Source organism: Symphalangus syndactylus, chromosome 14 (assembly GCF_028878055.3).
Source record: "Symphalangus syndactylus isolate Jambi chromosome 14, NHGRI_mSymSyn1-v2.1_pri, whole genome shotgun sequence".
NCBI classification, from domain to species: domain Eukaryota; kingdom Metazoa; phylum Chordata; class Mammalia; order Primates; family Hylobatidae; genus Symphalangus; species Symphalangus syndactylus.
Window position 1 is genome coordinate 64,231,793 of NC_072436.2, and position 14,655 is coordinate 64,246,447.

Sequence of the window (14,655 nt, forward strand, 5' to 3'; positions counted from 1 at the left end):
AGCTGTCAACATCCCTAGACCTGAAGCAGACAGAGGAGGAAGGAGTCGCCCACAGTGAGTCAGGAGGCTGTATGGAGATGGCTACCTGGCAGGACTTGAGACTGTTGGCTGAGAAACAAAACCAGCCTGGGGGACTCTACAAGGAGGGGAATGAATATTCCTCTTCATTCTCCTTACCGCTGAATCTTGATAGGCTGCTCATTGGCTGGACCCAATCAGAAACCAGAGGGTGAGGCTGGCCTTCCGGGTCCCAGGGCAGTACGGAGAAAGGTGGGGAGGCAAATGAAAGGTGTCCAACTGCACTTCCCTTGCCAAGGGATGCGTAAAACAACCCAAGCAAGGCCAGTGGGATGGGCCCTCCTCACTCCTGGAATCTGGCAGACAGACAAAGCCACAGCCCTGTGCATTGAGCAGCATCAACCTGACATTGTCCCACCACAGGACCCCCACTGAGGGCCTGCTTTCAAGAGCCCAGGGCAGCCTCAGCTCCCACCCACCCCTAGTCTAGACTCCCAGCAAAGCCTCCCAACAAAGTCAGTTAGTGTCTGTTGTTGGCAATGACAGAATCCTGACACAAACATCTTCATGCATGTGAGTTGGGGGTCTCTTTCAAAAACATTAGCAGGCAGAGCAAACTGATCACCGGGAGGGCTGAGAACCAAGCTCAGGGCTTTGCAGCCCGAGCCTAAGTCAGTGTCACTCAGCATTGTGCTTGCCAAGCCACCACCAACCACCCAGAGAAACTAGGACCCAGACAGCACTGAGGTCACCATTGCCCCAGGAATGGATTCTTCCTGCTCCTGCTTCTCAAATCACTTTCTCCCAAAATGAAGCCCAGGACCGTGCATTTTATCAGCTAAACCAAGGCCATGTGCCTTCAATCAAACTGCAAGGAACCCTGGAAATGTGAACACCCAGCATTCTAGTTAGGAGAGGAACACCCCATACGTGGGAAGAGGTTTCCCATGCTGGGCAGCTAACAAGTAATGTCCCCCAGCTGTATCTGTGCCTCTTCAACATGTCAGAGTATTTCCTCCAGACAACATCTTAGAAAGATTACCAATTCTGGGTATGTTATTACCAAATTTCTTTCCCACAAAAGTTAAACTAATTTCCAGTCACATCCAGTGAACACAGTGCCTGCTTTGCTGCACCCACACACATTATTCAATTTTTTAAGTAAAAACTAATTGGCAAAATGTAATTGATACCTCGTATCTTAATTCTCTCTTTTTGAGGGGGAGAAGGAGTTTCTATGTTTGTTCATTAGTGGTATTCTCCAAAAGTCTTCAATACTTGACTTTGGACCATTTTAGTATTTGTTTTGATGACTGATTTTTTTTTCATTATTTTCCCTTGTATAGACTTGTGTTAAAATTAGCTGGCATTTGCTGAAAGAAGAGATCAGGATTAGATTCAGCTATGTGTAACAGAAAAAAAAAAAAAAAACCACCTGACACTTAAAGAACATAGAAGTTTCTTCCTCTCCTGCATAAAAAAGGCCTAGAGGAGGGCAGTCCAGGGCTGTTTTCGGACCGACTCCACAAAGTTGTGAGAGGCTTTGCCAGTTCCTCCTCTGCCATTCCCTGATGAGGCCTCATCTTCCTCATCCCCACTGTCCAAGGTGGCAGCTAGAGCTCTAGCCATCACATCCAGCAGGACAGAGGGCAGGATGAAGAGGGACAAGCCACCTACCTTTACAATATACCTGTTGGCATCTTATTGGCCAATATTCAGATGTGTGACCTCACCTAGCTACAAGGGAGGCTGGACAATGAGCCCAGATAAAAATTAGGATCTTACTACTAAGGACTAAGGGAAGAACGAGCATTGAGAGCCAGCCAACTGTCTCTTCCACAGGCAAGGATACAAGTTGTGTTGAAGACAACCCATTCATATGAGAACCATGATGTTTATGATGACGATGACGATAGCTAATATTTACTAAATAGCTGCCATTTGTAGGCACTGTTCTAGGAACTTGATATGTATTACTTAATCCTCACCACACCCCTATGAAGTAGATACTATGACTATCCTCATTTTACAGAGGAGGAAACCAAGGCACAGAGAGACTAGGTAATTTTTGCAAGGTCATCCAGCTAACAGGCAATAGAACCTAGATTTGAACTGAGGTAGCCTGACACAAGACACAACTATGAATAGAGGCAATCACAGAACCAAGTCAGGGAGGCCAACTGGGGCTTTGCCAAGGGGCTTATCTATTGACTCAGGAGTGGAGAGATGGGACCTAAGCCAGAGCTGCCTCATCACTTTGCCTTTGAATATTTCATCTGTTCATCCATTCAACACAAATGTCCTTTTGTAATACACCTTACATTTGCAATTCACTGTCCAAAACCTGTGCTTGCCACTCCTTGTGGGGCAGATACTGTATCCTCAGCAGCCAGCATAGCCTATAGCACACAGCACTCAAAAGATATCTGTGAGCCAGGTGTAGTGGCCCTGTAGTCCCAGCTTCTTGGGAGACTAAGGTGGGAGGAACATTTGAGGCCAGTTCAAGACCAGCCTGGGCAACATAGGGAGACCCCCCCCATCTCTACAAAAAAATTAAAAAATTAGCTGGGTGTGGTGGCACACCTGTAGTCCTAGCTCCTTAGGAGGCTGCGGTGGGAGGATCACTTGAGCCCAGGAGCTTGAGGCTGCAGTGAGCTATGATTGCACTTGGGCAACAGGGCAAGGCCCTGACTCTAGTATCTTATCCATATATACATATAAATACGTGAGTGACTGTGCATGTACATATCAATCCTACTCTGTGCCAGGCTCTGTGATGGGCACTGAGCATGCAGAACTGAGACACGGACCCTGCTCACTGGCCCTTATGGCCAAGAAAAGGAGGCAGATGAGCGGGCACCGCAGGGAGCATCACAAGAGTGGGAACCTCCATGGTGAAAAGTCTGGAGTGGCTGCACTGTAATTTATGAGTCACAGCAATAAGGGACAAGGTCCTCAAGATAGGCCAGAGAAAGACTTGAAATTCCTTTCATGTCCAAGGTGAAAAACCTAGCCTCAGCCCTGAGGCAATAGGGAGCCATGAGGCTTAAGCAGGGTGACATAATCTGAGAGGCCATCTAGAACAACTCTCCTGGTAGTGTGCCAAGGATAGGAGGACAGAGCCCAGAAGTAGGGAGATTCAAATGAAGTAGAGTCTGGGAGGTATGGGAGCTGAAGTGAAGGGTTTGGAAGAAGGAAGGAGGGGTGGAGTGAGGAGAAACAAAAGAGGTCCCATACCCGGTGCATGTGAGCCAGACAGATGGGCCAGGGAACTGTGGGAGGGGAAAAGAGCCGGCCTGAGGTGGCCAGAGTGAGGGGTGGCTGGGGAGGGGGGCTGGACAGGGGCCCTGGCCTGAGCTGGGGCAGACAGAGCAGTTGGACGCCAGCAGCCTTGTGCTCATGGCTCAGAAATGTCCCAGGCCTGCCAAGAGACTGCTGCCTCTGTCCCCCCACCAGCCCCAGCCAGGCTCCCACATCAGGAGCTCTGAAACTGTCCCCTCAGCCTTCTGCTCCCCCAGAGCAGGCCTCCCCTCCCCAGAAGCCAGCCATATGACACCCCCACTCTCCCTCAGCCCTCCCCCTCAATGGCTGATGAAACACAGGCCAGGGAAGGAGGGGAAAGAATAAACAGACATCCGCAGGGGGGGGCCCATCAGGAAGCAGGGGGCAGGCTGCGGTGGGCTGGGGCTGCCAGGGGGCCCACAGCTCTAGCCGGGTGGGTGGCAGATGGCGGATGGCGGATGGAGTGGGATCCAGGGAACAGTTGGAGCCAGCAGGGAGTTAACGTCTGCAGTACTTTGCCCAACGGGCCTAATGAGACACAGGTGGTCCCCTGGCTCCAGCCCCACCTCCCAGCCCCCTGATAGTGTAAACTGATGCTGGTTGTCTGGGGTGGGGAGAGGGGGGTTCTGCAGCTACGGGAAGGGGGGCGGGGCTGGGGCGGCTGGCGGGGGCCCAGCACATAACTCTGGGCGGTTGCAGTCTGAGGCCGCAGACACCCAGCCACTCTGAGCAGAACTGACAGCATGAAGGTACGGGGCCCAGGGTGGGGGGACTCATAGCATGGGGGAACTGAGCCCACTCCAGAGGCCCCTGGCTACAGAGGGGACTATGAAGGCACAAGGAGTTCTCTTGAAACTCGTAAGCTATGAGGGTATATAGCCTGTCCCAGACAGTTGGGTTACTTGGCGGGCGGGGTGGGGGGAAGGGAAGAGGGGCCAAACGGCAGGAGAGGGATTCAGGCAAGGGCAGTACGTCCACGGGTGGTGGGGGCAAATGCAAAGAGAACAGGGGGTCTCTGGAGCTGGGAAGGGGCTGTGCTGACCCTGTCTGCCCATCGCCAGGCCCTCCTGGCCCTGCCGCTGCTGCTGCTTCTCTCCACGCCCCCGTGTGCCCCCCAGGTCTCCGGGATCCGAGGAGATGGTAAGCAGCCCCACACTCACAGACACGGCCTGGCCCATAGGTTGGGCAAGAAGAGGCTGGACTGTCAGAACAGACTGTCAGGGTCGAGCCCCAGCTCTGCAGGACTCAGGTTCCTCCTTTACAAAATGGGGCAGATGGATGACATGAGCATTGCTCATCTCCCTTGAAGAAATCTTCCATGACTCCTTGTGTCAAAGTCCCCCAGCCCCAAGGACTGAGGCAAACCTTGGGGTGCTGAGGTGTCAATGATGCCATAGTCCCACTCTCCTCACTGTCCCCATGTCCCCACCGCCAGCTCTGGAGAGGTTTTGCCTTCAGCAACCCCTGGACTGTGACGACATCTATGCCCAGGGCTACCAGTCAGACGGCGTGTACCTCATCTACCCCTCGGGCCCCAGTGTGCCTGTGCCCGTCTTCTGTGACATGACCACCGAGGGCGGGAAGTGGACGGTGAGTGGGAGGAGGGAACAGACGCCAGAGCTGGTTCTAATCCCAGCTCTGTGACCCTGGGCTTCACATCTGTGAACCTGTTTCTTCATCTTTAAAATGGGGATAATGATACCCACGGCACAGCTTCTGAGCAGCTGCCAACACTTAATTCTAAGTGCCCGAGGTAGGTGTTTGTTTGTTTTGAGGTGTTGTTTTGAGGTGGAGTCTCACTCTGTCATCCAGGCTTGAGTGCAGTGGCTCCATCTCAGCTCACTGCTGGAACCTCCACCTCCCAGGTTCAAAAGATTCTCCTGCCTCAGGCTCCCAAGTAGCTGGGATTACAGGCATGTGCCACCATGCCCAGCTAATTTTTTTATTTTTAGTAGAGATGAGGTTTCACAATGTTGGCCAAGCTGGCCTTGAACTACTGACCACAGGTGATCCGCCCACCTCAGCCTCCCAAAGTGCTGAGATAACAGGCGTGAGCCACTGCGCCCAGCTGAGGTAGGTTAATGCGCATAGGCCTCACAATAACCCTGGCAAGTAGTGAGGAACTAAAGCCCAGAGAGGGGAAGTAACTTGCCCAGGTCCCACAGCTAGGCACTCGAGCTCTAGAACGCCTCCCTCTTAGCCTCTTTCCTGCCTCTATAGGAAACTGGGTATGAAGAGCCCAGGTGGGTGCTGGCAACTGCTCCACAGGGGGCCTGGTGCCAACGTGGACATTGTTTTAGCAACCCCATTTCCACTACCCACCCCCAACTCAGTCCTTTAACTGGCCATGGTGTCACAGAGTCCATGCTTGAGGTGGGCAGGGCAGGACCAGAACCCTGCCCACTGGACCCTTGATGATCCAGTCTCATCTTCTCTGCTCCAGGTTTTCCAGAAGAGATTCAATGGCTCAGTGAGTTTCTTCCGCGGCTGGAATGACTACAAGCTGGGCTTCGGCCGCGCCGATGGAGAGTACTGGCTGGGTAAGGCAGGGACCAGGTGGGCTGACGGGCTGCCCCAGGGCCAGGTCCTTGTTGACCAGCTGCCCCTCCTCCCCAGGGCTGCAGAACATGCACCTCCTGACACTGAAGCAGAAGTACGAGCTGCGAGTGGACTTGGAGGACTTTGAGAACAACACGGCCTATGCCAAGTACGCTGACTTCTCCATCTCCCCAAACGCGGTCAGCGCAGAGGAGGATGGCTACACCCTCTTTGTGGCAGGCTTCGAGGATGGCGGGGCAGGTATAACCCGCTGTTAACTTTAGGAGGGGCTGTGAGGGGAAAGAAAGCAGGGCTGGCCCTGCCCAGTCAGCCCCAACCTACTTCAGGCCCCTCCTTCAACCCTCCTGGGTCTGGAAGGGCCACAGCTGGCTCCAAACCAGCTCAAACCAGCTTGGGCCTCAGCCCTGGGGAGCAGCCATCCTGGCCCTGCTCCAGGCAACTCTGTGGCGGAGCAGCTGTTTCTCTTCATTGCAGAAGCACATCTACCCAACATCTGGCTCAGGGAGGGTGCCCCCATCCCGTCAGGCTGCCACGTGATATCTCTCACAGTCGTCATTGTCACCCTCTCCCGGCCAGCTCGGGGCTCAGTTCCCTGCCTCAGCAGCCCCAACCCTTCTCTCCTCTGCCAGGTGACTCCCTGTCCTACCACAGTGGCCAGAAGTTCTCTACCTTCGACCGGGACCAGGACCTCTTTGTGCAGAACTGCGCAGCCCTCTCCTCAGGAGCCTTCTGGTTCCGCAGTTGCCACTTCGCCAACCTCAATGGCTTCTACCTAGGTGGCTCCCACCTCTCTTATGCCAATGGCATCAACTGGGCCCAGTGGAAGGGCTTCTACTACTCCCTCAAACGCACCGAGATGAAAATCCGCCGGGCCTGAGGGGCTGGCCCCCTCAGGCCCCTTTCCTCCCCTGGACACCCATGGTCTCCATGAGTGCTCCCTCTGCTGCCCCTGATGCATGCTTCTGCTGATTCCCCAGCACCAACTCCTTACAAGGGGACCTTGTGGTTCTCAGCCATGCCTCATCCCTGTCACACATCCAGGGCATCCATTCCTAAGCCAGACCCGGCTCCCCTACACCTGAAGTTACGCTGCCAGCAGCTCCCCGGGCCTCTTCCAAGAGGCACATGGTTCTAGCCTGGACCTGGCTGGGCTCCATGAGAATGAGTTGCCTCCACCCTGTCCCAACAGCTAACAGCCAGGAGCCACTCTCCCAGCTGCAGGCCTTTGTGGTCCATCTTGTCCTGCCTCCTCACTGTGGACCCGTCTGGGCCACCCTAGTGTGCTAGGCTGAGCAGTGCAGTGTGAACAAGGCCCATGGTGTATTCTAGGCCACAGCCCAGCACTCCTCTGGCTGCTCTCAAACCATGTCCCATCTTCAGCCTCCCTCCCACCAACTTACTCCCCTGTGGTGAGTACCGTGGAACCCCAGCCCACCTCACTATCATACTCAGCTTCCCCTGATGGCCCATCCCAACTCCTGAAGCTCTATGCCAAGAACACAGCTACTGCACACCACTCTGAAACAACCACAGCCAAGGTAGGCATGCTGAGGTCTTCCCCATTCCTTCTGGGGGTTGAGACGTTTAGCCACATGAGGGAGCAGAGGACAATCTCTGCAGGGCTGGGAGTGGGTAGGGACTGAAGGTCTCAATAAACCTTCAGAACCTGAATGAACTGGCTTCATACACACAAACATATTTGCTTATCCCCCAAATGTAGGCACCTGGCTCCTCCTTGCTCCCCTACTGATGGTGTCCTACCCCGAACTCCAAAAATTACACCTGGAGTCAGGTGCAGAAGGGAACCTTGTATTTCACAGGCCTCATTTTGATGGCAAAAAGACAGTGTAATAATAACATAATAATAATAAAAATATAATACTGAAAAGGATTTTTCAGGGGGAGTCGGGGTCTCCCGATCCTGCCATGGCTCGGTGGTGGCTCAGGTGGCTGCTTAAGGCTGAAAGGTGGGTCTGAGATGAACCTGCAGAATAATCCAAGCCAAGCCTCACCTGCTGGGTCCAGGGCTAAAGCCTTTGAGAATGCTCCCATGGATCCTGGAACTAGGTCTACCGTGGCAGCAAGGCACAGGCTGTGGGCCTCAGGGGTCCTGGAGGTCAGGCAGGTCAGCCAGCAGCATTGGGGAGTCCATCTGGATCTCACGCTGCAGGGACTCAATATCGGCAGGGTTCATGCCATGGCCTTCGAGCCAGTCAGCAAGCAGGGAGGCTGAGAGAGAGGCTGAATCTGCCTGGCTGCAGGGGAAGGGAAGGGAGGAGTGCTGTTAGCCTAGGCTGGACCCTCACCCATCCCACAGGTGCATGCCTCCTGCACCAGGAACTTCTCCCCACAGTCCCAGTCTAGGAGCTCAGTCCAGCCACCTTACCCATCCTGTGGCCCATCAGCCACGCCCATGTCAAAAGACTGGTTTAAGAATTCCTCCAGGTCAAAGCCAACACCGTAGCCAGCCCCACTGCCCTTTGGTGTGCCTGAAAACACGGGGGGCAGGGGGTCCTCCACCTGCAAGGAATGACAGGTTACAATGCAGACAGACTGAGGTCTGCAGGCCACCCTGTCCCAGTGCTGCTGACTACTCCGCCTGGATATCTGGGAGTGCTAACACCAGTCTCGGCAGGCAGTCAGTGCTGGCTGGCCCCATCTCTGGGCTAGGCACTTTCCAGGCCATATCTAACTTGTCTCCTAACAACCTCTTCATTGCCATTATGCTCCTTCTGTGAGCAAGGGGACACGTTCAGAGATAAAGCCCCATCTGCTGCTCAGTTTTTGTGGAACACGGACCACTTCCTGAACCCATTTTCCTTTGGCCCAGACCCAGGTGTCCCCATGGCCTGGGCCTCCCTCTCACCTGTGACTTAGATAGCTGCTGGGTCACAAGGTTGACATCAGGTGACTCTGACATGGAAGACTGAGGGGCTCCCCCAGCATCTGGAGGCGGCAGGCCAGGTGGGAAGTAAGGCAAAACTCCTGGAGTGCTGGAGCCAGGCAGCCCAGGGGGTGGCACAAGTGACTGGGGAGCCAGGAGGCTGGTGGAGGTGGCAATCTGGGGTGGTTCAGGGACAGGGATGGGCCTAGGAGGGCCAGTGGGGTGGGGTGCAGGGCCAGGGGGTGGGCAGGCAGGCTGGGGTACAGGGCCAGAGGTAGAGCCCGCAGGTTGTGGTTGCGGGCCAGTGGGCTGAGCTACAGGGCCAGGAGGAGGACTGGTAGGTTGGGCCGGGGTTGGCGCTGGTGCTGGGGTAGGGGCTGGCACGGAGGTGGGGGCTGGGGGCCGGGCCATTCGAGTCCAGCGTTCCAACAGGCTTCTGTCATTGTCACTGAGCACCAGTCCAGCCAAGGGGTCAGTGGAGGGGCCCCCAGAGGCCCCAGCCCCCCGTTCCTTTCGCTCCCGCTCCTGCCGCCGTTTCTCCCGCTCCTTGGCTCGTTCTTGCCGCCGCCGCCGCTTCTCCTCCCGCTCCCGCTGGCGCTCCTGGGCTGTCACCGGCTTCCGAGGCTCAGGAGCCTCCAGGGGTGCGCTGGGGCCATCTGCGGGGAAGTTGAGCAGGGGAGAAGGTAAAAGCCTGAAGCCTTGTCCAAGTCCAAGTCTCCCCTCTGCCCACCCGACCTGCCCACAAGGCACCTCTGAGCCGGCTCCTCAAAGACTTGAGCAGGGCAGCTTTAAGGGCAGCCTTAGTGTTGTCTGAGATGGCACCCTCTTTCTTCGGTGGGGCAGGCTCACTGGCTGGTGGGGGTGGCTGCAGGGTCAGATCAATGGTGTCAGGTGCAGGGCCCGGGCACGGTGGTGGGGCTGGTGGTGGAGACTCCATGGCGCAGTCCCCACTGGGAGCCCAGGGACTGGGCATTTCAACATCTGGACAGCCAGGCTCACTAGCCACAGGCTGTAGAGAAGGCTGGAAGCGGATCTGTTGGCGGATGCCCTCACGCCTTGCATGGAAGTCCTCAATTTCAGCCACAATGGCCTCCTTAATGCGCTCCCGAGTGAGGGCTTCGCGGTCAAAGCCAAAGTCAAAGGGCGGGGCACAGTCAGGCTCATCATCAGGATCATGGTACTTGGCCAGGAAAGGGTGGCGAAGGGCAGCAGCTGCTGAGATGCGGGCGCTGGGCTCAAAACACAGCATGCGACCCAGCAGTGATAGGGCCTGGCGGTCGGCACCTGGGTACACTGTCTCCCAGGGCACAGGCTGGCGTGGTGGCAAGCTCTGGATATAGGCTCGCACCCTCTCAGCCCCCACAGCCTGAATCACGGCTGGTGATGGGGTACCCAGCACCATCATGATGAGCTGTAGCTGGTGTACATAGTTTTTGCCTGGGAAGAGCTGGCGCCGGGCCAGCATCTCACCAAAGATGCAGCCCACAGACCAGAGGTCAATAGCCTGTGTATACTCATGCAAAGAGAGCATGAGCTCAGGCGCACGGTACCAGCGCGTGGCCACATACTCGGTCATGAAGTACTGATGTTCAGCAGGTGAGGTGCACAGGCCACGAGCCATACCAAAGTCACCAATCTTGAGCTCACAGTTCTCATTCACCAACAGGTTGGAGGGCTTGAGGTCACGGTGGATGACCTGAGCCGAGTGCATGTACTTCAGGCCCCGCAGCAGCTGGTACAGGAAGTAGCGCACGTGTTCCAGTGTGAGGGGCTGTGAGGAGTGGATGATCTGGTGCAGGTCACTTTCCATCAGGTCCAGAACCACGTAGCTGGAAGGGGAAGGAAGGAGAGAAGCATGGGTTGGCCTGATCACACTCCAGGGACAAGCCCCATCCTCACCACACCCTTCCAATTCCAGACAGGTAACAGCCTTACCCTGGGACCCCGTAGGGGCTGACGGCATGGTATGGAAGAAGAGCATCACGTTTTAGATTCTCTACGACTTTTCCATGAACTTGGTTAAATCACTTTTGTCTCCAGACCTAGTTTCCCCATCAGATAAAAGATGGGGTTGGACTACACCAGGGCTGGCCAATAGGTTTCCTTTTGGGGCTATCTCCATTGTTTGGTAGTGGCAGCTTGAAGAACTATGATGAAAATTGACCAGGCTTGTCCACTGTCTGTAGGAAAGTGTTCTGTGATTGATTAGTGAAGTCTGCTATGGGAATAGGAGGGTGTGGTCATAGTAGGAATGTCCTACATTTGACATCCTATATACTAAGATTCTGTAAAACTGTAAAATCATCTGTACACTTCTTGAGGAATAACAGTTGTCCCTGGCAAAACTCTAAAGGAGAACTGGTCCTAGAACTGCGGGAATTTTCCCAGCCTGCTTCAGATTAGATTCAGCTGCCTTTCCAGAACTTCAGCAACATGGTTGCAGCCTCCAGAAAAGTCCCAAGTCTGGCTCCCTCTCCCATCCCGCTTCTTACACAGATTTGAATTCGCCATAGGGCACAGTGGGCCTCAGGATGTCCTTGATGGCGATGATGTTGTCATGCTTAAAGTGCTTGAGGATCTTCAGCTCCCTGAGGGTCCGCTTGGCATTGGTCACCACATCGAAAGCATTAGGGATCTTCTTGATGGCCACCTGCTGGCCTGAGGAGCAGGGAACAGGGACATACCAGAGGATACCTTGGAGAAACTGCAGAGTCGACTCAGCCCCTATCAACACCTCCCTTCTAGGATGCAAATAACAACAGCTACCAAGTACTGGGTACCTACTATGTGCCAAGCCCTGTGCTAAGCATGTTACCTACATTATTAAATATTACCTTCACAACTCCCCTACAGGGCAGGTCCCAATAGGTCAACGTTAAAGAGAAGGAAATATGGCTTAGTAACTTGTTGGAGGTTGCACGGATGCCCAGTGGTGGAGTTCAGCCTCTTATGCCTACACTCTCTCCATCTCAGACCTCATCCATCCCACCACCAGTTCCTTATGCCAGTGTCTGGCTCCAGAACACATTTCTCTCTTAGACACGAAGGACTGGCTCTCCATTCTGGTCTAACTGGGACTGTCATTTTTCTAAGGAGGAAGTGGGCAGGCAGGATGGCAAAACCACCAGGCCGGAGTTTCAGAGAACCGAGCCTCCCCGGAGCCTGGCAGGCAGAGGGCCCTGGTCAGTGGGTGTTGACTGGAGCCAGAACTGGCACCCCACTTTCCTTCCCGGCTGTCTGGGACAGGCCGGTTTCCCACTCCCTGCGACGCTGCCACATCTGGGAGGCGACGGCTCAGGAAGCTCACCGGTGAGGCGGCGGCGGGCGGAGGACACCACTCCATAGGCCCCGTTGCCTATGGTCTCGATGATCTCGTACTCGTCGCCCACGTCAAAGGTCACATCGAAGGAGCGGGCTTTAAGCAGGGCCAGGTTCTTGGCCGCTACAGAGGCAGCAGTGTGGGCGGGTTCGGCCTTCACGGGCCCGGGGGGCTCCGCAGAGCCGTCCTCGCCGTCTTCCTCCTTCAGAGGCTCGGCCATGGTGTCTGTGTGGAGACTCGCGTGAGGAGGGGACCACCTACCGCGGGCCTCAGTGTCCCTTCTGCGGGCTGGGGAGCAGGACCAGGGAACTTCCCAGTTTCCTAAACCGACAAGGGCAGAAGCGCTACCACAGGGGTCGAGGCCCAGAGCCGAGGCCCCGCCAGGGTCGGGGGAGGGGGAGGCGAGGCGCAGGCCAGGAAGAAAGGGAGGGGCGGGGCACCTGGGTTTCCCCAGGGCCGCACTCACCCCCGCGCCTCCTCAAGGCTTTCAGAGGTCCCGAGGCTCGCCGGCCTCCCGTCCCCAGCGCGGGGGTCTCCGAGGGTGGCTCACTTACTTGTTCAAAGGCCGCAGCCACCACCTCAGCGTCGTGAGCTGCCCTGTCCGTCCCCCTCCGCCCCGCCTCCCAAGACCACGCTCCCTCCAGCTCCTGGCCAATCGCTGGGCTACTTCTGCGGAGGGTCCTGCCCCTTCTACCTGCTGCGTCCAATCCTAGCCCACCGGCCGAGGAAACCACGCCTGGCGCGCGCCGCTGTCCAGCTCGCCGGCGGGAGCCGCCCAAAGGATGCCCGGCACTTCGCAGGGATGTGCTCCCCGCCCTGCACCGCCTTCAAACGCATGCGCACCGGCAGTCGGGAGCCAAGTGAATGGAAGGCAACGCCCCTGCACGTAGTGCGCGCGTCCCCATGAAGCTCTCGACCTCATCCGGCCAATCACAGCTAGTCCCGTGAGCTCGGGGAACTGCGCGGCCTGAGATGCCCAGGACTTGGACTGTTACCTTGGCTACTGGCTCCCGAAGTCCCCTTCCGCCCAGGGAATTGTGCCCACCATTTTCTTGGTCCCAGGAGCTCTGGGAATGTGTCATCCCCGGTAGAGGGTGCCCGTCACGGCCAACCACAGAGATCCCGGTCCTCCGGGATTCTAGAGCGTCCGGCCGAAACCTCCACTGACTTCCGGTGGCTGAGCCTCTCCGCAGCTTCCGGCCAAGTTCGGTCGCAGCTCGCGGTTTCCTGGCTTCCAGGTGCCTTCCCTCCCCTCGTTTGTTTGTCCCGCGATTCCCGTGCTTTGGGCTGCAGCGGAGTTAACCGAGGCGGCCGCCCAACCTCTGCCCCTCTGCGGAGCCCGCGGGTAGGCGGAGCCCTGGCTGGAACCGAGCTGCCCCGACCCACCCCAAAATCCGATAGTGGATTCGTTCCTCCATGTGGCAAATGTTTATGGAGCACCGCCCCTCTAAGGCCCAGTGCCAGCAGGCGAAGGTGGACGTGGTGGATAGCGTGAGCTGGAGGGAAAGGTTTTCTAAAGAGAGCTCGAGGTAGGGCTGAAAAGAAGTGAATTTTGGTTTCACTCCTAGGCGGCTTCTAGGAAAAAGCCATACACACACATATTCGTACCCACCTCCCCTTTTGTGTACAAAACGTAGCATATTATGCTCTTTTCTTGAAGATCATTCCATATCAATAACTGGAGGGGTCCCTCACTTTTAAACAACTTTTAATAACATACCATAAAACTCATCCTTTTATAGTGTACAATTCAGTGTTTTTTGGTGTATTCACAGTTGAGCAGCCATCATCACTACCTAATTTTAGGTAGAGTGGTTTATGGAATATTTTCATCGCCCCTAAAAGAAACCTATGTCAACCAAGTATCTGAGACAAGTCTCAAGTCAATTTAGAAAGCTTATTTTTGCCAAGGTTAAGGACATGGCGGTGACAGCCTCAGGAGGTCCTACAACATGTGCCCAACATTGTCGGGGCACAGCCAGCTTTTATACATTTCAGGAAGACATAATACATAAGTCAATACATGCAAGATTGACATTGATTTTATGTGCTTATTGGCCATTTGTTGCCTTTGGGGAAATGTCTGTTCAATGTCTATTCTGGAAGGGCGGGACAACTCAAAGTGGGGGGGCTTCCAAGTCACAGGTAGATTTAAACATATCCTGATTGGCAGTTGGTTACAAGAGTTATTATCTATAGAAAGGAATATCTGGGTTATGATAAGGGGTTGTGGAGACCTAGGGTTTTTTGGTATTGTATTTTATTTTATTTTATTTTATTTTGACAGTGAGTCTTACTCTGTTGCCCAGGCTGGAGTGCAGTGGTGCGATCTCGGCTCACTGCAACCTCCCCCTCCTGGTCTCCTGCCTCAGCCTCCCGAATAGCTGGGATCACAGGCGTGAGCCACCAAGCCCGGCTTTTTTTTTTTTTTTTTGTATTTTAGTAGAGATGGAGCTTCACTGTGTTGGCCTGGCTGGTCTCGAACTCCTGACCTCAAGTGATCCACCACACCCACCCACCCCCACCCCCCCCCCCGGCCTCCCAAAGTGCTGGGATTACAGGCGTGAGCCACTGCACCTGGCCAGGAGACCTA

At 55.4% G+C, this 14,655-nt stretch overlaps 2 protein-coding genes across 12 annotated transcripts in view; one reads left to right on the forward strand and one right to left on the reverse strand.

Moving 5' to 3' along the window:
* MAPK7 (mitogen-activated protein kinase 7) overlaps positions 1-13,451 on the reverse strand; it is a 33,659-nt gene extending 20,208 nt beyond the window's left edge. For 3 of the 10 annotated variants that reach the window (XR_010115638.1, XR_010115637.1, XR_010115636.1), the window contains exons 1-8: positions 12,529-12,705; positions 12,051-12,383; positions 11,236-11,401; positions 10,679-10,696; positions 9,494-10,572; positions 8,726-9,399; positions 8,246-8,379; positions 7,872-8,114 (exon numbers count right to left, since the gene is read on the reverse strand). Coding sequence is in view for 7 of the 10 variants with exons in the window: in XM_055243209.2 (XP_055099184.1) it covers positions 7,961-8,114; positions 8,246-8,379; positions 8,726-9,399; positions 9,494-10,572; positions 10,679-10,696; positions 11,236-11,401; positions 12,051-12,282 (2,457 nt within the window). In the remaining 3 variants the exon portion in view is untranslated. The other 7 variants (XM_055243209.2, XM_055243213.2, XM_063617742.1 and 4 more) reach the window with 7 other exon arrangements.
* MFAP4 (microfibril associated protein 4) lies at positions 3,980-7,750 on the forward strand. Of its 2 annotated transcripts, none has more exons than XM_055243264.2 (6): positions 3,980-4,049; positions 4,362-4,440; positions 4,736-4,890; positions 5,744-5,840; positions 5,917-6,099; positions 6,489-7,750. In XM_055243264.2, the coding sequence occupies exons 1-6, from the start codon at positions 4,044-4,046 to the stop codon at positions 6,734-6,736; spliced, it is 768 nt and encodes a 255-aa protein (XP_055099239.1). In that variant the 5' UTR covers positions 3,980-4,043; the 3' UTR covers positions 6,737-7,750. The 2 variants fall into 2 exon arrangements, with proteins under 2 accessions (XP_055099239.1, XP_055099238.1); XM_055243263.2 differs by having other exon boundaries at positions 4,008-4,158.
* Positions 13,452-14,655: the final 1,204 nt, after the last annotated feature.